Source organism: Patagioenas fasciata, chromosome 2 (assembly GCF_037038585.1).
Source record: "Patagioenas fasciata isolate bPatFas1 chromosome 2, bPatFas1.hap1, whole genome shotgun sequence".
NCBI lineage: Eukaryota > Metazoa > Chordata > Aves > Columbiformes > Columbidae > Patagioenas > Patagioenas fasciata.
In genome coordinates, this window is record NC_092521.1 from 50,999,039 (window position 1) to 51,025,490 (window position 26,452).

At 40.9% G+C, this 26,452-nt stretch overlaps 1 protein-coding gene and 1 long non-coding RNA gene across 6 annotated transcripts in view; one reads left to right on the top strand and one right to left on the bottom strand.

The window, feature by feature from the left end:
• ABHD3 (abhydrolase domain containing 3, phospholipase) lies at positions 1 to 25,791 on the top strand. Of its 3 annotated transcripts, none has more exons than XM_071804206.1 (9): positions 1 to 250; positions 2,114 to 2,277; positions 4,724 to 4,906; positions 6,310 to 6,355; positions 8,953 to 9,065; positions 13,879 to 14,052; positions 14,653 to 14,701; positions 14,786 to 14,951; positions 22,712 to 22,798. In XM_071804206.1, the coding sequence occupies exons 1-9, from the start codon at positions 104 to 106 to the stop codon at positions 22,726 to 22,728; spliced, it is 1,059 nt and encodes a 352-aa protein (XP_071660307.1). In that variant the 5' UTR covers positions 1 to 103; the 3' UTR covers positions 22,729 to 22,798. The 3 variants fall into 3 exon arrangements, with proteins under 3 accessions (XP_071660307.1, XP_065686424.1, XP_065686422.1); XM_065830350.2 differs by lacking the exon at positions 22,712 to 22,798 and adding an exon at positions 23,704 to 25,791 and having other exon boundaries at positions 2 to 250; XM_065830352.2 differs by lacking the exons at positions 13,879 to 14,052; positions 22,712 to 22,798 and adding an exon at positions 23,704 to 25,791.
• The window catches only part of LOC136097686 (uncharacterized), a 21,718-nt gene continuing 6,028 nt past the window's right edge, over positions 10,763 to 26,452 (bottom strand). The window contains exons 2-4 of one of the 3 annotated variants that reach the window (XR_011737455.1): positions 23,057 to 23,186; positions 22,751 to 22,957; positions 10,763 to 15,527 (exon numbers count right to left, since the gene is read on the bottom strand). This is a non-coding gene — a long non-coding RNA (uncharacterized lncRNA). Of the gene's footprint in view, positions 15,528 to 17,841; positions 22,958 to 23,056; positions 23,187 to 26,452 lie in introns of those variants that run through there. The other 2 variants (XR_011737456.1, XR_010650863.2) reach the window with 2 other exon arrangements.

Below are 26,452 nucleotides of genomic sequence, written 5' to 3' on the forward strand. Positions count from 1 at the left end.
CAGCTCCTCCTTCTTCTCCTCCTCCTCCCTCTGCGCCGGGGAGGGCTCGGCCGCGGCAGCCGGGCTGCGCTGCCCCGCCGTCCTGTGGGCGCCCGCGTATGCCATGGACTGGCAGGTGCTGACCAAGGAGCTCTCCCTCTACCTGGAGAGCCAGGTCCGCGTGGGGCTCTTCGGCTCCGGCGTGGGCTTGTCCATGGTGCTGGGCTTCGGTGTCGCCTACGCCTGGTACTACCTCAGCAGCATCGCCAAGGTGAGCGGGTGAGCGGGAGAGCGGGAGAGCGGGCGGGCAGGCTCTGCAGGTGTCCCGCCAAGGGGAGACCGTCCTGGCGGGGACCGTCCCTCGAAGGTCACCTCCAGCCGGCGCCGTTCTGCCGAGGGGAGCGGCGGCACCCGAAATGGTCGGGCCGGCAGCGCCCGCCCTGCCCTCGCACGCCCCGTCTTTCCCCCGGAGGTGCCGCTCCGAGCTCTCGGCTGGGCGAAACCCCGCTGGCCGGGCCGCACGGGCCCGTCTCCGCGGCTGGGCCGGGCTGCGCAGCCTCCTCCGCCCGCCGGGGCTGTTGGGGTCCCTTCCGGTGAGGCGTCTCCTCGGCCCGCCGGGGCCCGGGCTGAGAGGGGAAGGAGCTCTGGCGTGGTGGGATGCCTGAAATGCAGTTGTACCAGGGGGAGAATTTGGCTGGGGCGATGGTGGCCAGGAGCCCTTCCTCCATCGTAAGAAGGACATTGAGGTACTAAAGAGAGCGCAAAGGAGGCGACAAAGCAGGCGAGGGGTCTGGAGCACAAGTCTGATGAGGAGCAGCTGAGGGAACTGGGGCTGTTCAGCTTGGAGAAAAGGAGGCTGAGGGGAGACCTTATCGCTGTCTACAACTACTGAAAGGAGGTTGTAGCATGGAGGGTGTTGGTCTCTTCTCCCAAGTAGCAAGTGACAGGACGAGAGGAAATGACCTCAAGTTGCACCAGGGGAGGTGTAGATTTGATACTAGGAAAAAATTCTTCCTGGAAAGGGTTGTCAGTCATTGGAACAGGCTGCCCCGGGAAGTGGTGGAGTCACCGTCCCCAGAGGTGTTCTAAGGGCATTTAGATGAGGTTTTTAGGAACATGGTTTAGTGCTAGAGTTAGGTTATGGTTGGACTCGATGATCCTGAGGGTCTTTTCCAACTGAAATGATTCTGTGATTCTATAAAAACCCAACCTGTTCACTGGTTTGCTAACAGGGCAGGTAATAAAGTAGTTTGCTGCCCTTGTGTCTGCTTTCATTACCAATGTTAATATCTTTAGGGCTGCTGTCACTGTGTTTTAGGGGGCTGAGACACTCTTATACATCTTCTCATCTGTAGTGGTTTCACAGATAAATTAGGCATTTGCCAATTACTTGAATACAGTGAGCCTGATCTGATCTAGAGTGGCCCTGTGGTGAGAGCACCTCGTTGAATGCTTAATCAACTGAAAATACACGTATCTATTATTGTCCTAATTATGTCTGTTATGTTGTCCCAATAATGCCTGAAGTGCTGGAGACCCAGTGTAAAAGAAGTTCAAGAAATGTGGTTGCTAGACTCTGAGGTGTTTGGTATACAGGGATTTCCGCATTAATTGGTGTACGAACAGAAGCTGCAAGAAAAACCTCTATACGCAGAGTGTTATTAGAGATGAGTAACCAATGCAGTTGTGTACTGTAGTATGAGATGGGAGGAGGAGTGTCCTACCAGGTTAAAATAGGTACTGCAGGTGCACAGTCAAAGTACAAAGTACACAGATAAGTGTCCTTTCTGTGTGGTGCAAGAAAATGGATTCAGTAAAATCTTTCTTGCTTACTGTGAGACAGTGTAGTTTTGATTTGCCAGTGAAAGATACAATGCTGATAAAAGTAGAGCTACAACAGCATATTATTAGAAATAGGTAAGGAATCCATAATGGTGAGTGGGTTTCACTTTTCAGTTTGGCATTTTGTTGGGTTTTGGTTTACTTATCCATGAAAGGAAAAAGAATTGCAAATGATTATATGCAAGAAATCAGTTTACTGGGAGAGGATTTTTAAACTTTCATTTCTTTCTTTATTTGTTTGTTAGGTTGTTTTATATGAGTGCACATGCCTGACTGTAGTCTCTTTCCTTAGAAACCCCAGCTGGTGACCAGCAACGACCGTTTCAGCCGCTTTCTCGAGGAATATTGCCCTGTTGTGACAGAAACGTACTATCCCACAATTTGGTGCTGGGAAGGCCGGGTGCAGACGCTCCTGCGTCCCTTTATCACCTCCAGACCCCAAGTACAGTACAGGAAGTAAGTGTCTTTCTTTCGGAAAGTGATTGATTTGGTAGCTGGCAGTTATCTTGCACTGTGTCACAACTGCCGTCATTGCTCAAGCTTGTTTGTGCCTTTTTTTTTTTTTTTTTTTGCTTTATGCCTGCCTTTGCAACTCCGTCCTAGGCTTGGAATCATCTCTATCCTGGATTTAAGAGGTTAAGGTTCCCAAATGACCCTATTTCAGCTCAGAGAGTTTTTGAACACTGAAATATTTGTGACAATATAGGAACTGATGTGGTTATGTGTTCACAGGATCACACAATGATTGAGGTCAGAAAGAACCTCTGGAGGTCACCTTGTCCAACCCTCCTGCTCAAGCAGGACCACCTAGAGCCAGTTGCCTCCAACCACGTCCAGATGTCTTTTGAATATCCCTAAGGATGGAGACTCTGCAACCTCTCTGAGCAACCTGTGCCAGTTCTCGGTCACCATCACAACAAAAAAGTATTTCTTGATGTTCAGAGGGAACCTCCTGTGTTTCAGTTTGTGCCCACTGCTTCTTGTCCTGTCAGTGGGCACCACTGAAAACAGCCTGGCTCCATCCTCTTTGCACCTTCCCGTTAGGTATTTATGTACATTGACAAGACCTCCTGAGCTTTCTCCAGGTTGAACAGTCCCAGATTTCTCAGCATCTCCTCATGGGAGAGGTGCTCCAGTCCCTTCATCATCTTTGTGGCCCTTTGCTGGGCACTCTGCAGTATGCCCATGCCTCTGGGGAGCCCAGAACTGGACCCAGTGCTCCAGGCCTCACCAGTGCTGAATAAAGCAGAAGGATCATCTCTCTCAACCTACTGGAAACACTACTCCTAGGAGGCCGTGCTGCTTCTTTCCTGGAGGGGTACATTGCTGGCTCATGTTCAATGTGGTGTCCACCAGGACCCCACATCCTTTTCGGCCAAGCTGCTTTCCAGCCAGGCAGCCCTAGCCTGTATTTGTGGATGGGGTTGTTCCTTCCCAGGTGCAGGACTTTGCACTTCCCCTCATTGAACTTTATCAATGGGCTGGTAGCACCGTCATCTGGTGTATCAAATATTCTGGTGATTGAATGCCATCATGTTGCAAAGGTCATGCAATCACTGTATCTGTTCATTGAACCAACATGTTCAACCTTAACCGTAGCATGGCCACATTCAGCCTTGTTTCAAATATATAAAACTTCTGGGATTTTCAGAGTAACTTTTACCTGTGGAGTTTGTGTTGGGTTCTTTGATGCCTAACTTCTAAGAGGGGAAAAAACCTGAAATGTATTGTTTGTCCTCAGCTGACCCGTCTCACAGAAATGAGACTTGGTCTGGCAAACGAGACATTTGGCACAAGACCTAAGGAGAAGTACTTTTATGTGCCGGAACCTGGATACAGCACAAGTTGTTTCAGCTCTGCTTGCATGGTAGAATAGATTTAGCATTTAGCAGCTTCCCTTAGTTTTAGTAACTAGGAAACATTTCAGTGGTATGGCCATGTCCACTTTTTCTAGCCCTTCTTGTATACTCTCTGTTTCAAGGTTTGTGAGGGAAGAAACATAGTTCCATGGGGCAATGCTTATTTTGCACCATTTGAGATTGTGTTGGCAGTACACACCAGCATTGCATCTTCTTCCCATTACTGAAAAAGGGCAAAGCTGAACTAATGAGTCCAACAAGGCTGATGAGCTTTAAAATATGAAGTAGGTGTTATCAAGACTTTCAAATGAAAAATCAAGTGCAAGGTAGGCTTTAATTTTGTTAGTTCCTATACCAGCTCTCTCATACAATGTCTTCATTTCCAGATAAAAAGGAAGATGCTTTATGTTTCTGAAAAAAGACTGAAACCTTCTTTTCATTGTTTAATTGATGCTTAGCTTCTTGGCATATTATCACATTTGCTGCATTCTTAAGATGTATGGTTTAAGACTGCATCGTAGCAAAGTTTACAGAGATACAGGGTGAAAAATATCGTAGTGTGTGTCCATGTTCTGCATGTTTAAAATGACAAAGTGCCTTCCGTTATACATGTTACTTCTTCGGATGATGAGAAAAAAATGTGATAGATGTTCAACACATTGCCCTGTGTGCTATCAAAAGAATCTCAGATGATCCAAAGGAAATCTGCATTACACAAGCCAATATAAATTAGATGGCAATGCCAAAAATCACTTTAGTTACGAACTTTCTGTACACCAGCAGCAATTCATGAAAGGCCAGCTCTTCATTTACTGTAAACAGGAATTACTCTGCAAACTGACTGTGCTAACTCACGTCAGCTGGAGGTATGGCTCTTTCCAAATGGTAAGCATGCAAACATACCTAGTTAGGTGGCACTTTGAGTATTAAAACATTATTAAAATGCAGAAATCATACCTGGTAATTTGTACACTGTAAGCACTCTTAATAGCGTGTATGTATTTTTCAAGCTAATCAATGTTATCTTGAAATGTGCCTTTCAGTGAGCTCATTAAAACAGCAGATGGAGGACAGATTTCGTTGGATTGGTTTGATAATAATGACAGTTTATATTATCCGGATGTCAGCACGAGACCCACTGTCCTGTTACTGCCTGGCCTGACAGGAACGAGCAAGGAATCCTACATTCTTCATATGATCCATCAAAGTGAAACGCTGGGATATAGGTGCTGTTGTATTTAATTGCTAGTATTTCTCTGCTTCCAATAAGATAAAATATAAGTATCTATATGTATAGGATACCTTCCTATGGCAAATGAGATCTAAAAACATTAGTTAATGTAAGAAATAATAATAATAATAATAATAATAATAATAATAATAATAATAATAATAATAATAATAATAATAATAGGATTCTGTAACAGGCAGTACATTTGGAAGGGCTGTTCTAGCATCTACAGATGTGCTCCAGAGATTGCAGCACAAGCAGGGGAAGTCTGCATAGACCTTTGCTACTGCTTCTTAAATTATAATATCAGTATTTTTGTTACCTTTACACTTTCTGGAGAAGGGGTTTGTATTCAGCTCCAGAACAACTTGTGTGGATGGGTTGCTGGCAGCTGGCCTTGGAGGAGGTCAGTTTCTGAATGCCAAAATTGCTTGATTCAGCAGCCTCAAATTGGTGAGTGCAGAAAAGAGAGCTAACCTATTCTTACTGGTGGTTAAGGAAGAGGTTTGTCACCTCTTAATTGTCACTGCCTAATTTAGTTTTGTTATTAAGGCTCCTGGTCAGAGTTGGGTAAAATAAGTGGATTAGTTGATGAGTAAATGCTGCTGCTGTGTTGTAAAATAAGTTGTCATTTTCGCAGGATCTGTATTTGGAATATTACATTTTGTCTTTGCAGATTCGCTTCCGGTACTGACTTTAATAAGTTCTTCAAATATGTATATATTAGCTTTTATCTACATGTCTGGCTCTCTCTTCTCTGTTTGGAGGTTTGGATAACTGCTTTACTAAATTACGAAAGTAAAGTAGCACTTTAACTGTTCAAAGGACTTTTAAAATAACTTTAAAGCTTACCTGTAAAAAATATCAGAGGAGGAAAGCCCTCAAATCAACAGCTTCTTACTATTATGTATTCCCAGAAGAAATATCTGCATTTGATCATCTAACAAAATAAGGTATAGCATTACAAAGGAGAGCTTTAGCTCAGATTTCAAAAGAATGCTGTAATTTTGGTTTTCAAACAGCAACATCTGAGAAATACCAGAATAATTTTTCATGCCTTTAACCCATTCAAAATATGTATATATTATTTAACAATGTTATTACAGCAAGATAGTTGAAGAGTAATAGAAAAGTAAGATTTATTACAAAAGCATAGATCCTTAAATCAAGGTAATAGTGCTAGAAAATTTGGAAAATCCCACCATCATAGAGAGAAAAAAAAATTCTTCTATACCAGACAAAAAAAAATCCCATCCTCAAGAACTTGCAACAAGAATCTGCTGAACTTATTCATAGAACTGGCTTATTTTTATTTATGCATTTTCAATTTGTTTGTGTTTTAGTTATTTTGTTAGTGAAATAAACATGTATAATTGAATTTACTTTCTCAATTTTTAGATGTGTGGTTTTTAACAATCGTGGAATTTCTGGTGAGGATCTTTTGGTAAGGATGCCCTTTTTTTTTCAAAAAATACTATAGTATCTAAAATGCACGCATCCAGGAAATTCAATTCAATCGATGCAATAGATGCATTGTTTTAACATACAACTCCAAATATAAACTGTCATAATTACTTTTCTGGTTGCCAATAGGAGTTTAAACTAGCTTTTGATATGGTTAAAAAGTTGTGCCATTAAAATCAATCTGTATTGTGTGTTACTGAAATAATGAACCAGATTTTTATGGATAGCCATATCCTAAAAGTTGAACATGTTCTTGTCTTTTTCTCAGCAATTATGGCACAAACTCAGCTACAAAAGACGTATTTTATGTTTGGGAAAGACATATCATGTTTGCTTAGAAATATCTGGCAGTTCCACAAATGACAAAGTCTTGAAGCTAAACGTTTTCTGCAGCTAGGGCCAAGGCATGATGAACTATTGCTGAATAAGCTTTGTTTCTTCATATGTGTTTTGTTGACAATTCTGCAGCTGGAATGAATGTGCATAATACTCGGTATTGTTTTGCATTTTTTAATCCCCTGGTTTCAAACTTTTAAAAAGCTCAGAATGTTTTCCCATAATCAGATAAAGCATTTCAGTGCAAATATTGCCATGTTAAGTTTTCTGCATAGTTTTGGAGATGGATCTACAAAGCAGTTTTGTGACACACAAAGTCCTTATTGATTAATTTCTGAATCCTTAACAGAAAAGATCCCTTGTATGGATGCATTGTGTGTATTTTACTGTAATCAGATTTACATCTTTAAGCTTTATAAGATTTTACTGTAAAGCAAACCAGCTGAAATTATCACATTTTCTGCAGAGTGGTTTCTATATTTTAATATAAAAACCCTAGTTAATGAGTTTGAAGCATAGTTGTACACCACAGTAGGAAACAGTCAGGCAAGTAGTTCTTTTTCTAGTCTCTTCAAAGATGGATTCAAATTTACTCCAAATAATAGCTATTTAAAGAATTGGTTTTAAAATGCCGTTGTCATGTGTTACTGGAAGTTGCTGTGAATTATTGTGATGGATTAATTAAATATTATGTTGACCACAGCCAATGTGAGCTAAGATGGTGTTTTAAAATATCTTCATACAATGAGTAGATAAATAGACATTCAAGTGTCAGGAATTAATTGAAATTAAAATGGAACATATCCCTCTAGCTTTATAAACTTTTAATCCACTTTCACTTAGAATAAACTTTAATACACTTTCACTTAGAATACATTAGACCCTAGTTACCAAAAATAATTTATTTTTCCAATTTCCAATTTAATTAAAGTAAAACACATTCACACTGTTTATAATTAAGAAAGTGTAAAACAGTGAAGAGTGATTCACGTGCATGAGAACTGGAAATGCAACATAAATGGAAATTAAGAATCTCTTCAGTTTTAATTATACAGACTTAGGGTTTTTTCCTTTTTTTTTTTGTCTTTGACAGCAACATTTCAATATTCTTGTTAAATGTATTCTAAGTAATTAGTTTAATCTAATTAAACTTGTTAAAATCGTCCACAAATATCCAAGCTGTTTTACTGAAAGCAATTTAAAAAAAGAAAAAAAGAAAAAAACCCTTAAACTTATTGTTGTTTCAGGCAACAAATAAGTTCAATTATCTCAGAATTAAGTATTTTTATATTTAAAGTTTATGCTGAATTTTGGCAGGCCAGCCACTGCCTGTAATTAAGTCAAGGTCACTAATACATGAGTAGCAATTCTACAGTTTAAAGCTCTCTTGTGCTGTAGGTGAAATCTAGAGAACAGCATTAGAAAAAACCCTTGTTTTATTGTACCAAAAAGGATTTATCTCCCTTACGCTGCTCCAGATATTCCCCAGGTTGTGGCCTGTAGCTGTTGTCTGTGCAGATGAGGCTGTAAAGCTGTGTGGATCCTGCCAGTAAGCAGGGAAGGGGTTACTCAGACCCCAGTGATGCCAGTGGAAGACATTCAAAGTCCAAATTAAAGACGTGAAGAGACAATGATGGTGGATAGAGAAGGGATAATACAGGTGTTTTATTGCTTGAGTTAACAGAGGATTTCAGTAAATTAGGTAAATGGCACTGGAGAATGTATTTATCTATTTGTTTGGCTATATGGTGTGTAGAATCTAAATATGGGCTGCTTTTCAAATGCTAGCTGACAGAACTTGAAATCTAATATTTTCTTTTGTATTTGAATGTGTGTGAAGATGGCAAAATTGTCATTATAATTTTCTTTTCTGTAAATAGCAGCCTCTGTGATATGTTTCTGTTTCCTCGGGGTATTTTAAAAAATATCGGTGCCTATTTAGTTCTGATCTAGTTCTGTCTAGTTCAGCTTGTGGCTCAGTGTTCAGATCTTACCTAATGGCCTGGTGATTGCAGATGCTGAAGATATTTGTCACATGTTCTATTTTGGAACAATAACACGTGTAACTCTTTCCTCCACCTCCTCGTGAAGTGCCCTGGCTTTACGTTTGCCATTTAGCACGGCTTCATGATAAATGCTAAATTTATCTTGTTATATAAATGAGCCACTGTTCAGTTTGCTTTGTCCTTGAAGTATAATACAAAAGCTTACGATGGCATTTTTCCTTCTGACTCTTTACAGACACCGAGGACTTACTGTGCCAGTAACACAGAGGATTTAGAGACCGTTGTTCATTATGTGCACAACCTGCACCCCTTGGCTCCCCTCATGGCGGCCGGTGTTTCTATGGGAGGGTAAGGTATTTTGTAACACGTCTCAGCTTAACTACCATCATAAAATAAGATTGTTGTAGCCTGATAGTAAATTATTACTCTGCAATACTTTAATGTTACTTACTGAACTGCAGCTAACTTGGGTCTGTCTCAAACAGACAATATTCAGAAGACTTTTAGAAACTTAACATCTTTAAGGCTTTTAGCGCTGTGTCAGGGAAGGTCGAAACTGGCCAACATTGAAAAGCTGAGGAGGGTGGAGAGAGGAAACGCTGACAGACAGATTGACAGCCGAACAGGTGGGCAATGCAATCTTTGGAAACAATGGAGGCTGTCTTTGGAGCAGAGTGATAAAAAATACGAACTAGAGTTAACATACCATGTTTCTTAGCAACCTCTGGAAATTACAAAATTTATCTTCACTCTGAGTTCTGCAGTGTGTGGGTAGGTTAAGCTGGAAGAGATGTGTGTATCTGCTCTGTCTGGCTCAGAAGCAAGAAGTACTATTGTCGCTGAAACCACTATGGGTTGATACAGCATGTGGTATTAAGACTTGCTATGTCCTGGCTTGTCTCCAGAAAGCACAGCTAGAACAATGATAGCACAGTTTCTTAGAATAAGCACTGCTAGAAGCTAGGAGAAAAGTACAGACAGCCTGTTTAAGGAAAATTGTAGAAGAGGAGAACTTCCATTAGAAATACTGCAGACAGTGGTAACTTCCTGAGACTTCCCTTCCTTCTGATAAATTTTATGGAGGGTGGGTGGATATATTGACATTAATCTACTAACACCTTGTAGGAGCTTTGGGATAAATACAGATTTGCTCAAGCAATATAGTTATTGATAATCGAATAAATAAGTAACTTGGAAACCTTTTAAATCAGGCCAGTCTTTTTCCATTTATGTCGCTGGGATTTTGCCAGTGTCTTCAGTATGAAGACACATGAATCTTTACAGTATGTCAGTGTCTGTGTTGCTGGGAAGCCCAAAATTTGGCACAGTGTTCCAGATACAATCTCATAAGTGCCAAATACAGGAAAATCATCTCTTCTCTAGACCTGCTTGTTTCGCTCTTACTAACAAAGCACAGCATGCCATTAGCTGTCTTCATTGCTGCGAGGGTGCATTGCTGAATCATGTTCAGTTTGCCCACGTCTTTTTCAGCAGAGCTTCTCTCTGTTCAGTCATTAATCTTGTCCTAGTTGTAGGACTTTGCATGTGCCTTTGTTGAACTTCATAAAGTCTTCGCCAGCCCATTTCTCCAGCCTGTTGAGGTTCCTCAGAATGGCAGCCCTGCCTTCCAGTTCAGCAGCCACTCCCTACAATTTGACCTGCAAGCTTATCAAGGGTGCATTCCATTTCATCATCCAGTTAATGAAGACATTACCTAGTACTGGCCCCACTATTGATTCCATGAGGGTCCCTGCTAGTAAGTGGTCCAACCACTCCAGTTCCTGATCACAAGTCTCTGAGCCTAGTGATCTAGTCTGTTTACCACTCACATTGCAGGTAACCTATTTGAACCATGTCCCTCCGATCTGGCTACACGGAGATCATGGAAGACTGTCAAAAGCCTTGCTAAAGTCAAAATAAGCAACATCCACTCCTTTCCTCCTAATTGACGAAGACAGCTCATCATAGAAGGCAATCAGGTTGTATTCAACCTTGTTAAATCCATGCTGGCTGTTATCAGTCACCTTCTTTACCTTGACATATTCCTAAAGTGCTGAGGTTGAGCTGACCACCCTGCATTTCCTTCCCCTTGCCATTCCTGTAGATGGGTGCCTTTTTTCCAGGTATCAGGAGCATCCCACAGTTGCTGCAACCTTTCAAAAGTCATAGAAAGCAGTCTCACAGTGACATTGGCTGCCTCCCCCTGGAGCTTTGGTGCACCTCACCTGGTTCCAGTGACATGTGTATGTCTGGTTTGTACAACTGGACCCTAACTCGATCTTCCTCTGCCATGAATAATAATAATTCACTCTGCCATGCTCTGCTAAATAGGCACAGGGACCTGGAAGGCCTGATAACAGACCTCAGCAGTAAAGACAGGGAAGACAGGTAGTCCGGGCCTTTTAGAAATCTTTTGTCACCAGGTTACCCTCTCTGTTGTATAGTGGTCCCAGGAGGAAATAATGGCTGGGCAGCCTAGCCTCAGGTACTTGGGAAGATCCTCCAGAAGCCATTTCCAAGCATATGAAGGATAAGAAGGTGACCGGATTCACCAAGGACAAAGCATGCTTGAGCGATTTGATTGTCTTCTATGATGAGACGATGGGCTTCACTGGTGAGGAGAAAGGAGTAGATGTTGTTTGTTCTGAGGCTTTCATTGCACCAGCGTACAAGAAGGGCTGTGACAGAAGCCTTTCTTGTTGCAGAAGCCTTTTTCTTGTTGTCCTGCATATCCCTTGCAAGTTCCAACTCCAGCTGGATTTCAGTTGTACTAACTGCATCCCTGCATGCTTGCGCAATGACTGTTCTCCAAGGCAGCCCCCTTCCATCATCTTTCTTGAACTCGGTCAGGAGATTTTGTTCTTCCATGTGGTCTTCTGCCACTCTTGCTCAACTCCCTGCTCATCAGAATGTACCACACTTGTGCTTTATGTTCAGTTATCCTTAAGGTCAAACAGTTCCTGTAGACCCCTTTGCCCAGCAGGGCTGTCTCACATGGGATCCTGCCAACTAGATCCCTGACCAAATTAAAGCCGGCTCTCTCCAGTATTGTAACTCTGCTGCTTGCCTTCCCCACTCATGTGTCTAAAAACCTGGATTCTGAAATTTCTTCTCATGATGAGGAGGTCTATGGCAGATACCTAGCATGGTATCTCCTTTGTTAGCTTCCTCTCTGATTTTTACCTATTAGCTTTAAACTGCCTTATAACCTGCACCAGGAAAATGTTCTGTGCATTTAAATGGCTTCTGTTTCTAAGGTACAAACTCTCTTTGTTGCCTTCAGGACCTTCATGAAGAGTCTTGTTTGCATCCACCATTGCATAGACTTGTGTGCCTGTGAGCCCTCCATGTCTCTGTGATCCAATAAGCTTGTTCTGTGACTGTGCAGAGGCTTCTGATTCCTCCCATTTTTTCCCATGCTGTGTGTTTGTGCATGTGCTGGCACATGAGATGAGCTGCAATCCTGATGCTTTCTCAGGTGTGAGAGCCTTTTCTGTTATGCTGCCCTTGGGTGCTTCATCAGGGCCTGCCAGGCCTTCACTTCTCCTCAGGCTTTGATCTCCATCCCTCAACAAACCTGGTTTAAACCTCTTCTTCACAATATTAGGAGGTCTGTTGGCTCTTGTCTCAGCATGCTATCTCTCCCTCCCCAGCTCTGGCTTTTTTTTTTTTCATACAAAACATGAAATAACATGATGTATTGCAAAAACATGTTTCATTGGAAACGGTGAAAGCCAAAGAAGTATCTGCAATAGAGGCTTGTTTCAAGAATGACACACAGATTTAAAGCACACTAGTTCTTCATGGGTAGCTTCATGTGTGCTGCACCATTACACTAGAACTAAGAGGGCCAGGGTGTAGCAGGTGAAGCACCAGGTGCTTGGGGCTCAAGGTGCAGTATAAGCTGATTGATCTACAACTGGTGTGAAAGACCAGTTCAGCCCTTAGTGTCATTTCTGTCCTTGGCTTAACCTAGTTATGGTATCCTAAATAACAATGAAATATGTTACTTAACTCCTATATGTGCTACGGGTGACTTTCCTCATTGGGCTCAGCTGTGTGAGCTGATGGCAGCACTCCCAAGTGTTGTTTGCTGTTCTTTTCCAGCTGGTTCCTACCAACTGGCAAGTTCTTGGTAATACCAAGGACTGTTTTCCCTCATTGTCCTGTGATCTGGTAGGTAGTGCATGGGGATAAACTTCCTGTGATGGCAGGCTGGTTCATGATGTCTTTGCTAAAGGTTGCTGTCTCCTAGAGTATTGTAGATGAAGCCAAGGTACACAGTGTTGGTGGTCCAGGGAGCTATATTAAGTTGTAGAACTTGTTTTGAGCTAAAGGCTTGGTATTAAAATGCTGGTTGTAAACTTCAGGGCCTCAGGCAGTAAAGTAAGACTTACAGCTTTTCTGTTAGTATTTTTCTTTTACTCTTTTCCTGATATTTTAATTTTTCTGCATTTGAAGGGTTGGGTACTGGTGAACTCTCCCCTTTTTTTCAACTCAACTACACATCAGCAGTAGAGACTGGAAGTTGCAATTGGTCAGAAAGGCAAGACTTCAGACATTTGTTTGGCTCATCATTTTGTTTTGCTGGTTTTATTCATTATCCAAGACTTAATTCTTTACATGCTTTGTGTTAAAGAATAGCTGTGCTCTGCTCATATGTGTGAGGTGGGGTGAAGGCATTACCTTCAACTCAAAATCCAGCTTCATCATGAGGCAAGCATGCCAGGGACACTGTGCATTTGTCAGGCACATTGATCAGATTTCTTAGATCAGGAAGACCAAGAGCTTGTAAAACGGTAAAACTTACTAACAACTTGGTAATACCTGTTCTATGAGTAAGATACATTTCTTTGACCGTTTCCTCCCTTTTAGTGACATAAATAAGACTAGTGCATCTCTAATAATTTCTAAATGCACTCCTACACGCATCCTACACAGTGCATTCAGTTACCCTCTGACAGTAGAGAGAGAAAGCAAACTTCATGAGTTGTATGATGACAACATTGCCTACCTTTTAGAAGTATCAGGCACAACTCTAGGGCTGATCCTAGAAATTATTGAAAAACAGATGAAAAGGTGGCTGATTGTTATATTTGCTTTAAAAGGAAGCAAACAACTTGATAGTATATATGTTTCTGTTTTTCATTTCTGTTTGTAGCATGCTTCTTTTAAATTACCTGGGCAAAACTGGCAGAGACACTCCTTTAATGGCAGCTGCAATTTTCTCTGCGGGTTGGAATGTTTTTGAATCTATAGCATCTCTGGAGAGGCCACTAAACTGGCTTCTTTTCAACTATTACTTGACTACTTGTCTACAATCCTCTGTCAGCAGGTGAGTTGCCTTCTAAACTATTTAGCAAGGTGGAAGGATCCACAGCAGGTATAATATTGGCAAAATTAATGCTGTAACAACACTTCAAATAGTTGTTATGTCAATGTGACTAAACTTCTCTGCTGCTCAAGGGACTTGGTACAAGACAAAGGTACTTCTATATTTATGGGTAAAGTTAACAGAATTTTTTAATTTTTATGCATGCACAGATTGACTTAGAGTATATATGTATACATACTAACTCTTTTAAGTCAGCCTTGACTGCAAAAGCATGGAAGGTACTAGTTCATTCTTTGCTTTGCAAAATTAGGGTGTATTTTGTATTCCCAAATATTTAACTCTCTTAATTCTCTTATCTTTGGCATCCTTCTCATGGCTCATGCAGATTTTTACTATGTTGCTGGATGTGCCTGCATATGAATGAATAATTCTGCTCTCGGATTCCAGACAGATTTTTGATATGACAGAAAATTTAAACCAAGCATGTTCTTGTTAGGGAGTTATTTCTATCAATGTATCTATTAATATAAAGCAGATGACTTCTACATCTGTTTATAGAACTAAATACAAGCCCTCCAGTTTTTCTCTCTTTCATTTTAGGCATCGACAGATGTTGGAGAAATCATGTGATATAGATCTTGTGATGAAGGTATGTGAAAATGTTACTTCTGCTTTAGCTGGATGCTGTTTTCCGAATGCTGACATAGTTCCCTATTTGAATTCTGTACTTCAGGCTAGATCTATTAGAGAATTTGATAAGCAGTTCACTTCAGTCATGTTTGGCTACCGTACAGTTGATGATTACTATGAAGATGCTAGCCCATGTCACAGACTGAAGTCAGTAGGAGTTCCAGTGTTATGTCTAAACTCTGTGGATGATGTTTTCTCACCAGCTCATGGTAAGTTTAGGCTTTTAAAAATATATTTATCTGTATATGCAATCATTAAGACAAACTACATAGAACTGAGAATAAACTCAGGCCTATGTGTATTTAAATGTTACTTATATATAGGATCAAAACCTCCAGGGATGGATCAGTCTTGGAGTTTACTTACAGTGTAAGACACATGTAAAGCAGCTGATGATGGAGAGACCTGATTAGTACAGAATGCAGAAGCACATGGGGTGGCAATCATTAGCAGGCTCCTTACAGTCAAAAGAAAGAAAGAAATATGCACATTTAGGGTGTGAGTTATCTCATTATAAGGAAGATATCAGATGTATTGCCCTCTCAGAAGGGTTGGGTGGTTTTTTTTTTCTGTTCACCAAGTACAAAGAAAGCCTATAATGAGAAACTCTGAGGTGTCTGGATTGTAGACATTCTGAGTTCAATACAAGTGAATACAAGTTGTGGGTTTTTTATTGCTATTTTTCAATCTAGTCACTATGAAGAATGTCTGGGAGTTGCTTATGTTTCAGATTACTTGAAATCCTCAGCTGTTGTTGCTCATGATCTCAGTGCCACCTCCAGTGACTGAAAATTAAAAGTAAGAAAAATTATAAGTTAGCATGTAGACCAAATTCTAGGGTAAGGGAAGAGATATTGACAAGGTGAGCTCCTAGAAGGGAGTGTGTTGAAATTAATAAGAATCTAACTATAATAGAGGATGAAGCAGATAAGGAAAACCAGAGTTTTCAGCCTTTCTTCCTATTTTCTGCCAAACATGTGATCATTACTAGCATTTTGGTTTGTATCTGAAGATCAAAACCCTGTTGCTGACTGTCTTAAAAAAATAGGCTTGTTCCTGCAGTCTGTGTATTGGTTATAGTGTCTGAGAGGAAGAACAAAAGTGAATGTAGAGGAAAACCACCATAATGAACAGCTGGTTGAGGAGACTGTCTCCAGCAGTGAACAGCTGAGACCTTTAAATGTGAAGTTTATATACTTGATTTATTTCAGGGAAGTTTTCTTCTGCCACCATGAGTCAAGTGAGATTCTTGTAGAATGAGTCATGAAACCAAAGTGAGTAGGCAAACAGATTAGAACAACAAATGAGAATGAAGGAATTTGAAGAGGCTGTGTGTGTACTGTTTATCTGTTTGCAGATATACAACAAATACAGAAAAATACACACACCTTATTATTTATAGTTTGAGGAGCTGTTAGAGACAAATATGCCTTGGAAAGGACCGCTCTAGTAGAGTGCACTAGAAAATTACAGTCCAATTTCTTCTCTTCTTGAGCGGAAGTCATCCGCGATACACATGAACGATATAAAGAGGTGACAGCCACCCAACATGAGGGGAAAAAATTGTGACTGTGGATTAGCCAAACTACCTATCCCTTACATTGGCCAAAACGGAGGCTTAAAAAAAGTAAGATCTGGTCAAACACAGAAGTATTCCTCCAGAATACTGCATCCACCAATTTGCAGTCCAGGGACTTTCTGAGCCAGATTTAGTCCCCTTGTATTTACTAGCCTCTGCGGGATTTTTTTTTTCCTTCAAAATTGTCCTGTTTCTGTTAAGAGCATATCATGTCCTGGAAATGAGAATGGATGGGGCTGTGGCCCTGAAATCTGTGTGGAAATACAAAATCTCACTAGTCCTAAAGATAAATTTTTATGGGTCTCATGACCCTTGGGGATGACTTTCCCTGTAGTACCACAAGGTGGGTGATCTGTGGTGTCACAATTCTGTGATTAAGTGCCTTAAGGAGAGAACAGTGGCTTCACCTCTATGTTTAGCTCTAGCTTGGTTTGTGGTTTCTGTTTTAAAGTGAAGGAGTAACTGTGGCAGCAGTAAGCTAGCTAGTTGGAACAACAGCAGTGAACCAGACAGTGTGCCTCTGTCCCTGGAGGATTTGTTCATCTTTTTCAACCTATAACTACTGGGACTGGGACCTTTGATAACTAGATTTAAGCTAGTGCAGATACTTCATCCCCTTGTCTCTTTATTTTATATTATAACCTTGAGCTCTCATGATCCAACCATTGTTGACCTTGACCCCATGAAATTCAATCTGAACACAAGAAAACACTGTTTTGACTGTGAGGGTGATCGAGCACTGGCATAAAGAGGTTGTGGGGTCTCCATCTATGGAGATGCGCAAAGCTCATTGGATACAGTCCTGGGCAACCTGCTCTAGGTCACCCTGCTTGAGTAGGGGGGTTGGACTAGGTCATCTCAAGAGGTCTCTTACAGCCTCAACATTTCTGGGCTCGTGTAGTTTTGACTAGCCAAAAGGTTGAGTCCTCTAGACTACAGCTGTAGCAGATCTCTCCTCCCTTGGAGCTGTTTTCTAAAAGAAACGTAACTGTGAACGATGGATTGTAGGGATGGCCTCTTGTGCAAGATTAAGTCTCAAACCTCTTGTCAGGATGCCATAGAAGACTTGCCATGTAGAGGGAGGTGAGGTAACGCACTGTGAGGAACCTGAAACAAGAAGTGTTAGAATCTGTTGTAATGACTGTCCATGCCCTCTTAAACTCTGACCCTAACCAGCCTTTCTCCGTGAAAGTATTTGGGTTGTTAGGCATTCATTTACTCCTTGTTCACCAAGTTAATGCTTTTGGCTGTAACCCATTGTCCTTGTGGTGACAAGTTTACCTTGGAAAGGGCCACCAGGACAATGTTGACTTATAGCTAATGATGTGACTCTGTTTGGTGTGTCTATCTTCAGCTCCTTTTTGTTTGTGCTGTGCACCCTTGATGTGAAAAATTGTGCTGGCAGGAGACATAAGGCACCCTGATTAGCAGCCTAGAAATCATAGCTGCTGCCATCAGTTACTGGAGTTCATGCATCTTGACACTTTTGTGGGCTGTTTTATGTTAAGAAACAGAAAGGGCTTATGTTACTCTGGGAGGTGACTTTATTCCGGTAACGGGCTTGTTTGTTCCGACTTAAAAGTGTGTGGACACATGTAAGGCTGTGGCAACCAGAGACAGTTTCCACTCACAACTGCAATGGATCCAAAGCCACAGAATTTCTTCTCATCCAGATCTCAGCCTTTTATTGACTTTGGGCGCTGGTTATTTCATGCCTCATCTCTCCCAGTAATACCTACCAGCTTTTAAGCTACCTTCCACCTCTGTTGTGGATAGCTGTAGTTTCTGACAGCTGGGAAACAGGCCTAGAAAACTCATTAAGGGGGAAGCTGTGCCAGAAATCCTTTGTGTTTAAATATCTTTTATAAAGCCAGCCACATCTATCTTCCTATAACAGAGTTTGGTGGATACAAACCCAAGTCTGCTTTGTCATTACACGATATGGACCTAAAGAGAGACTTCCTTTAAAAAATGTAGATGCTGTCTCTGTTGCCTCTTTTCTTCTCATGTGGCTTTTTGATACACTTTGCACTTCCCAGCAATTATTTTTTAATATATTGCGAAAATGTGCCCTTTGCTCTCAATCCAGTATCAGGAAGAAACAATTCATTTGCAGTCCTTCCTGAAAGTTGCTGTTTAGAGTTCATAGAGCTTGGCAGCTGACGTATCTGTAGTTTAATTCTAGAATGCCATTCTCATATTGCATAATACTAACTGATGAAAACAAATGCTTTCTTCACTGCATGACACTTCTCTCACCATAACTGATTTAACTAAGTTTCAAGAAATATGTAATACAACCAAATCAGCCTCTTTTATTTGTTTTGAAAAATAAATCAGGAAGGTGGAATGATAGCATGCATTATCTGTGCCATGTGTCACATTTAACTTTTTGTCTGAAGCAGAATTTTTCTCCTCAGAGACTTTAAGCAGCGTATTAGGCATCTGACTTAAATTTCACTAGACTAATGCTTAGCTAATTGCTGCTGGTGAGCATTGTGCCCAAGCTGAAAGCCTCCCCTTGAAGCTGTGTACTGTGCCAGCTCCCTCCTGATCCACTGGGCCAGATAAGTGCATGTCTGAAGCTCACTTACACTTTTTATAGAACTCTTTGAACCTTTTCCACTCCTCTGAATCCAGACTTGGAGTAATTGCTCTTAGGTGTTATTTTGCATCCTATTATGTAAACAGCACAATTGAATGAAGTTGTCTGGAGAGACCAAATGGCCCAGGAATGGCCATATGGATAACAATATGAGTAAGTGTTTAAGGAACAGGAAGAAATCAACCAAACAATGAACAGAAAGTCTGACAGCAGTGACTTACTTAAGCTGATGCTGCTTCACATGTATGTTTTTCTATTATTATTATTTTAAAAATACTTTTTGCAAAGAATGTGCAACAAATTTATTTTGAATGAGATAATTCTGTATATGTTATTTACCTTGTGGTTCTGTGATCACAGATAACAGGCCTGTGGCTGCTGGATCGAACAGCAGTACAGATGTTGCTCAGTAGAAACATAAGTACAGGGTTACATGTGGACAAAAATGAACAGTAGTATCTTTTGGCATGTCATCCTATATCCTAGAGTGCATCACATCCAGTGCTCCATTCATCTGCCCTTTACATTGCAAAATTTGCTCCTTTGCATTGTGGATTTATTTGGGGACAGCTAACAGTCCCTAAAAACAGCCTTGAGCAAAGCACCACACCACTGCCAAGCATCATTTGCATTTTGGCACTGTATTCAATTCTCTCCTGAAAAGCTGCAGAACAAGCTCTGCTGTGGAGGAGTCATACAAACGGAGACCCAACTTTATCGAGACTGACTATGCCAAGGGCAGGCTCTCCTGTTCACCACAGGGGAAGTAAGAGCAGAGGTAACAGCAGGTCAGACTTGGCACGTACTAAAAATCCTCACTACAGGTGGAAGCAAATGACTGCATAATCAGCAGAGTCCTGCAGCTTGTAATAACAGCGATGATCTGTGGTAGAATTCTGCTGTAAACATGTGTTAGTTAGAATAGGTAGAAGTTCAGGATGGGGAAGATGACATTCATAAAGACCTGTGTGTGGCTCACACCTTACTTGGACAGAAGATAACCCACATCCGAGTGCTGGTAGGCTTCTAGGAGCAAGCTGCTGTAGATTTTTGGAGTCAGGCAGCACATGGCACCCACTACAGTACTGCCAGTCAGTTTGGGAATGAATAATTAACCACCAGCAAACTGATTTGGGAGGGATCATTATGCTGGCAACCTTTGAGTGACAGGTCTGCGGAGGTCACGGTGAGCTTTGCCTGCAAGGGCTTCCCCAGCTGGGTTGGCACAGCAGACAAGACATTTACTGTCATCTCCCTTTCACAACCCCAGTGAAGTGCTTTCTCAGCAAGAAAGGATATTTCTCTCTACCCTTTGGCACTAATCTGAGAAAATGAATGACCATCATGGGTTTGCACAATCTTAGCTAGTCAAGAGGCGTGTTCAGGCCAGTAGGCAGTTGAACCTGAATCCGTGGTGATCGATGGAGCTCTTATGTTGTTTCTGGTTCTTGGAGATCAAGCCTGTCTCTCTTCATACACTCCTCCCCATACCTTTGCATGTAGGCCTATCCATGAGTTCCCTCGGTGACCAGGGAATGGCAGAATGGCCATGGAAAGTGGGATTCATTGCCTGAAGCAGGAATGGAGGACGTGGGCTTGAGTCTGGACCCCACTTCTCTATCGGGATTCTGTTTAACATGGCCCATGCACTACTAGATGGAAGAGGAGCAGCTGGCTTGGTACAGGGCAAATTTACCAGGGCAAATTCCCTGGCAGTCAGCAGAAGCTGACATGAATTGTAGCCACTGTCATTGTACACTGCAGTGTGTTCATGCACAGAATCCAATGGAGCCAGAGCAGAGATTGCTGGGCAGATTAACTGAGGCAAAACTCCAGATGAGCACTTGCTGAGTTTGGAGTCTGAAAATGATGCATGTGGTGGATTGCAAGAAATAACACATTGTTTTCTGCATCTCTTGTTTTCAGCCCATGCTATTTCCCAGTCAGGCCTGGCAGGCTGTAAGCTTTTATTCCATTGACTTTTCTTTTTAGTCTTGCCTCAGTATTGCTTTAAAAGGGCCAGATACTGCATATAGTATTTTCAGTTTTCCAGCTGAACAAAGGAAAAGTCAAGGACTTTTTGTAGAGATGGTGAGAGGCATGGTTTCTTCCACTTAGTAAAGAATCAAAATCATTTTCTAAAGCTGGACTCTATAAACTACTTAGATGCATGCAACTTAAAGGAGGAAAAGAGTGAAATAAATGAATAGCACCAAGTAGCAAAGAATCCCCATTGCTCTCTGGAGCTCAGTCTGTGCTCCATTCAGGGCACAACTGAGTATTGTGTGTTACGGGCAGGAACCTTGTAAAACAACATTCATAAAAGACATTAACCCCGCTATGGATATGGCTGGTTTAGCATCCATGCTGAGGCCCTGGCTTGGAACAGAGCATGTTGTTCCAGCACCACTAGTAAGGACCTCTGGGGATGGCTCCCTGACTCTGCAGGTCCAGTGCTTCTGCCCTGATCTGTTTTAAGTTGCGCATCTCTTGACCACAGTCATTGCATTTGGGATTTGGAGTGATGAACTCTGGCTGAGGTCCATCTTTGGCCAAGGAACGGGGACCATGCTGTTCCTCTAGTTGCTGAAAATGAAGGCAAATGGGCATCTAAAGCATACAGCAATGAGTCTGCCAGCACCCAAATGAAAGTCAGAAACTCAGTGAAAAGAAGGTAGTGATATGCAGGGATAATGGCTATTCAAGAATGACCTTTGAGATAGCAAATGAATAAAAGGGTAAAGGAAAGGAGACTCCTAGAAATAGGGGTGGTCTGAAGGAATTTCAGTCAGAAGGAGATGTGGACAACTGAACCCCCCAAAAAGTGAACCTGATTTAGAATCATAGAATCATTTCAGTTGGAACAGACCCTCAGGATCATCAAGTCCAACCATAACCTAACTCTAGCACTAAGCCATGTCCCTAAGAACCTCATCCAAATGCCTTTTAAACACCTCCAGGGATGGTGACTCCACCATTCCCTGGGCAGCCTGTTCAATGCCTGACAACTTTTTCCATGAAGAATTTTTTCCTAATATCCAATCTAAACCTCCCCTGGTACAACTTGAGGCCATTTCCTCTTGTCCTATCACTTGCTACTTGGGAGAAGAGACCAACACCCTCCATGCTACAACCTCCTTTCAGGTAGTTGCAGACAGCGATAAGGTCTCTCGTCAGCCTCCTTTTCTCCAGGATAAACAGCCCCAGCTCCCTCATTTTAAAAAATCTCTATTCAAAAATGCTTTAAAATACATGAGGCAGCAATAGAAATCCTGCCAGTGACTCACTGCTTTGTGTCGTAGTGTCAAGGCGTCTTTACTTTAGCAGAGTGTGGCCTAAAATCAGATTTATTTTTTTTGTGGAACCAGAACCTTTTTTAGACAATACAGTGGACTTCCCACTAGTCCCTTCTGTCTGGATGAAGCATGTCTTCTTTTGCTGTTGTGTTTTTTTGTCAGTCCTGAATAATCCAAAATTCTGTATGAATTTGTTTTCCTTCCATGAAATTTATTATTTTAAAACCGGAACTTTAAAAGGCATTCTTTGCTGAAATGTATTGAGATTTCTGCTTGTTCTGGAGTATATTTAGCGTATGTAAAAACTCCAGAAGAATTTGCGTAAATAACTTTTCTGTCAAGTGTGCAAACACCACAGCTCCATAAAGCTCCACTGTTGTGTCAACCAATTCATATAACAGTGTCATCCCATCACATTGAAACACCATTTGTAAAGTCCTATGCTTGCTTTGTTGTCAGTCTGCACTGACCTTTATTTTTTTTCACAAGGGGAACTGCCCAGGTGATAGGACTGATTAAGCTACACACCCATGCGTGTTCAAAATAAGATGCACTGAAGCCTCCCCTCGTATCAGCGCTTGTCTCGGATGCAGTTCAGGGGTGACTTGAAGCTCACTGTAGGCTCCAGTGGCAGGGCCACCTCAGTGCAGTCCTCATCCGGCTGTGCCTCCTGCCATTCTTATGTTGGCATTATTAACACAGAGAACCAGACCGGGGAGCTGATGCAGCTGAAAACTAATGCAGAAAAAGAAAAATCCTTGTAGTATCTGGTCCAGTAATCTAAATTAAATCCTTTTCTAGCAGTCAGTATTCAGTAGAGGACCACTAACCCACCTGGTGACACGGGGCAGCTTTCTGTGTCCACGTGCAGTTGTTTCTGTTTACCACATATATTTAGATTATGAGCTCCTCGGGGCAAGATCCATCTCCCAGTGTGTTGGCATGGTGTGGTCTAAACGTGCAGCTGTAAATAAAAGAAACCAGTATCTTCTTTAATATTAGCTCATAGGATATCTTAAAAACTTATTGTGATATTGAAGGTTTTGTGTTTGGAGTCGCCTACAAAAAGAATAGGATTCATAATTAAGGTCCCAGTTCCTCAGTTTTTCCAAAGTTGAATATTGCAGCATGGGTTAAAAACTACAGGTTCGATTGTCCTTTCACTTACACTATTTATACCAAATAGCAAGTCTGCATTAATATGGGTGCTGTTCCATCAGTGGGACTGAAAGAAAGATGAAGCTCGGTGATCTCTGAAACTTTCATAGCAGCCAGAAAAATCACACAGAAGGTGAGTTAATGATTAGGAGAGAAATGGCTTTTAACGCAGCTATGGCTCTACATCCTACAGTACGTTTAAGCATATGTTAAGATTTTGCATATTTATAAATGCATTACATGAGAAACATTAAAGAGAAGTTATTCAATGGATGGCATTCCATCAAAGGATAAGGACTTAAACTTTTCCCCCCCCATTTTAGCTATACCTGTAGAAACTGCCAAACAAAATGAAAATGTTGCTTTGGTTCTGACTTCGTGCGGAGGCCACATTGGTTTTCTGGAAGGAATATGGCCAAGGAAGTGCACTTACATGGACCGAGTCTTCAAGCAGTTTGTGCAAGCTGTGTTTGAGCATGGAAATAAAATCTTTAGCATGTAGCTTTGGACCAGTATTACAGCCCAGTGGCACATTCTGACAAGGGCAGTTAAGCTTCATGCACAAATTTTAACTCCTGTAAGCCAGCAAATGGATGAAGTCCATTACTACATGCAAAAATATTTTTTTGCATAAGATTTTGTAGCAAGAAACTAAGAATTATGTTGTCAATTTTATATTTCTTTTTAATATGCCTTACTAAGAATGACCTTAAATGAAACAGCATTCTGCATACATCAAATTGCACTTAACCAAAACCATCAAGTAAACATTGTAATTCCTCAGGATTTTAATTTAAACCAGTACGTATTTAGGAGAGTTAAATTAGATGGCTTTTAATATTAGAACGCCAACACTCAAAATAGCATATATTATCCCATCACACATTGTACAAGTTCACCCATTCCTTAGGGCACTGATGGTGAAAATCTTAAAAATATGAAAACAGAAGAAGGCAAGAACATGAAGAAGCACTGGTTCTTCATGTAAGTCAAAATTTCAGCATGTTGTTCCATAGCATTAGATTGATATCTGCTTTTACTGTTTTACCCTGAGAATATTCAGATTTAGGGCTAGTTATAATTTTTTAAACTATGTCAATGTGATATTTGCCTTACATGATTGTTTTTAAAGAGCTAATTTATAGTGTTTACATATAACCAAAAGATTCCTTTAAAACAGTACTTTAATAATTTTCTGTAAGTAAGAGATATCTTGCATCTCAAAATTCATGTAAAGCTGGGTGTTGTCATAGAATGTAATACGTACTTCATGTAACTGGTAAACTGAGTGATTCTATCTGTTATGTTTATATTATCCTGCAAGAACATTTCACTTTTACAGAATAAACATTAGAACATCAGAAAATTATGATACAATCTGCTTTAAATTAAAAGAAAAATCTAAACCCTTTGTCTCTGCCATTGTTTCAGATAATTTCTAAAAAGATTGTAACAAACTGTTTAAAGCAAGCTGGGAGCTGGGCTGGGGGCTCGGAGCTGTGTCTCTCTGGTTTGTTTATTTGATCATTTGTCAGCACTTCGGCAACAGGTTGTCAAATCATTGAAGCCTTTGCCAAGAGGTTTCTGCCTTAGTGGCTGAGAAGCTTATGAGGCTGACCAGGGCATCACTGTTCTCCTCAGCCCTGAAACAGAGGCAACATGAGACCCTTGAGGAAAAAAGGATGGTTGGACAGAAAGTATTTTGAGACAGCATAATTTAAGGCATACTGAAATTTTTAAAAGGCTTTTAACGAGCTTCTGTGGAGCTCCCACCTCATACTGATCACTGATTTGGGCCAAGCCACACAAGATAAAGCAGTAAAGATGCCTTTGCATTTTTATTTTTATCTTTTGAACGGGGTCAGTACAAGAAGAAAACACGGATAAAAAAGCAAGTCAGGTCTTTTGTCTCAAGCAGTACGTGAACAGTCCTCTTGCAAAGCATGTTTCCTAGTAACAGCAAAGGAAGAACAAAAATACTTCTTGTCTTTAGAAAAAGAAATTGGAACACGCTATACAAAAACAAATTTTGTTGGGTAGAAGATTAAATTAAAAAATTACAAACTGCTTTCAAGTTTTGACTTTTCAGATAAGCATTGGCCCTTGCCCAAATAACAAAATCTTATTTTTCTCTAATAAGCAAAATGAGAAAAGTGCATTTTGTGCATGTTACTACAATACATGAAATCAGCATATTAGTAGGGTGCCTTATTTATTCTTACATTCATTTCCAGCTTTTATGTCCATACAAAAACAATGAGCAATAAACAGTGTTTTGAGTATTATATTTGTAAAATTGTTTGGGTATGGTACTGTTCAAAACTCAGCATCAAGTATTAATAAAAATAAAACCACTTATATTGAAAGCACACCTTGCTGTTTAAATAAAAGCAACATGATTAATGGCAGAATTCGGCTCTTGGCACTGTTTAATTTCATTTAGGTCCAATCCCATATAGAAATCCCCATGAGACATTTCTCGCTACGTCTAGCAAATGTCCATATAGCTAGGTTTTTTGCCTCAAATGTAGAGTGATTTTCCTTACACCCCATTAGGGAAAATGCATTATTCAAGGCACAGTGTACAAAGTGGCAACAATCAAATTTTACTATGGATTATCTTCAAGCTTTCCCAGACAGATTTTCTGAAACATAAAACACAGACATCTCAGTTCTTGCAGAGGACACACAAGCTAGCAAGAAATACCATAAACATTTCTGCCACATAACTTCTTTGTACCTTGTACACAGTTTCACCAGTGAGCCAAAACTGACTCAAAAATGTGCCCTCTATCCAAAACAGTGTGAATTCATAGAGTCTCCAGACAGCAACAGGGCATCCAGACAGCAACAGGGATATGAAATGTTGGAGGTGAGGGAAAACTGTTAGTTGTCAATGTATTCATTATTGGAAAGACGGAGTATAATGAAGATGAAATTCCAAGTCACAAAGTTTGCAGACACGACTTAAGGAAAACTTTCTTCCTAGTTCAGAATCACATGGTAGTTGAAGTTGGAGTGGACCTCTAGAGATGGTCTAGTCCAACCTACCTGCTCAAAACAGTACATACT

Coding starts and splice junctions, on each gene's coding strand:
- ABHD3 (XM_065830350.2), top strand. CDS start 104: ATGGACTGGCAGGTGCTGACCAAGGAGCTCTCCCTCTACCTGGAGAGC. Junction 6,356..8,952: donor TTTCTGGTGAGGATCTTTTG/GTAAGGATGCCC, acceptor GACTCTTTACAG/ACACCGAGGACTTACTGTGC. Junction 14,702..14,785: donor ATATAGATCTTGTGATGAAG/GTATGTGAAAAT, acceptor TCTGTACTTCAG/GCTAGATCTATTAGAGAATT.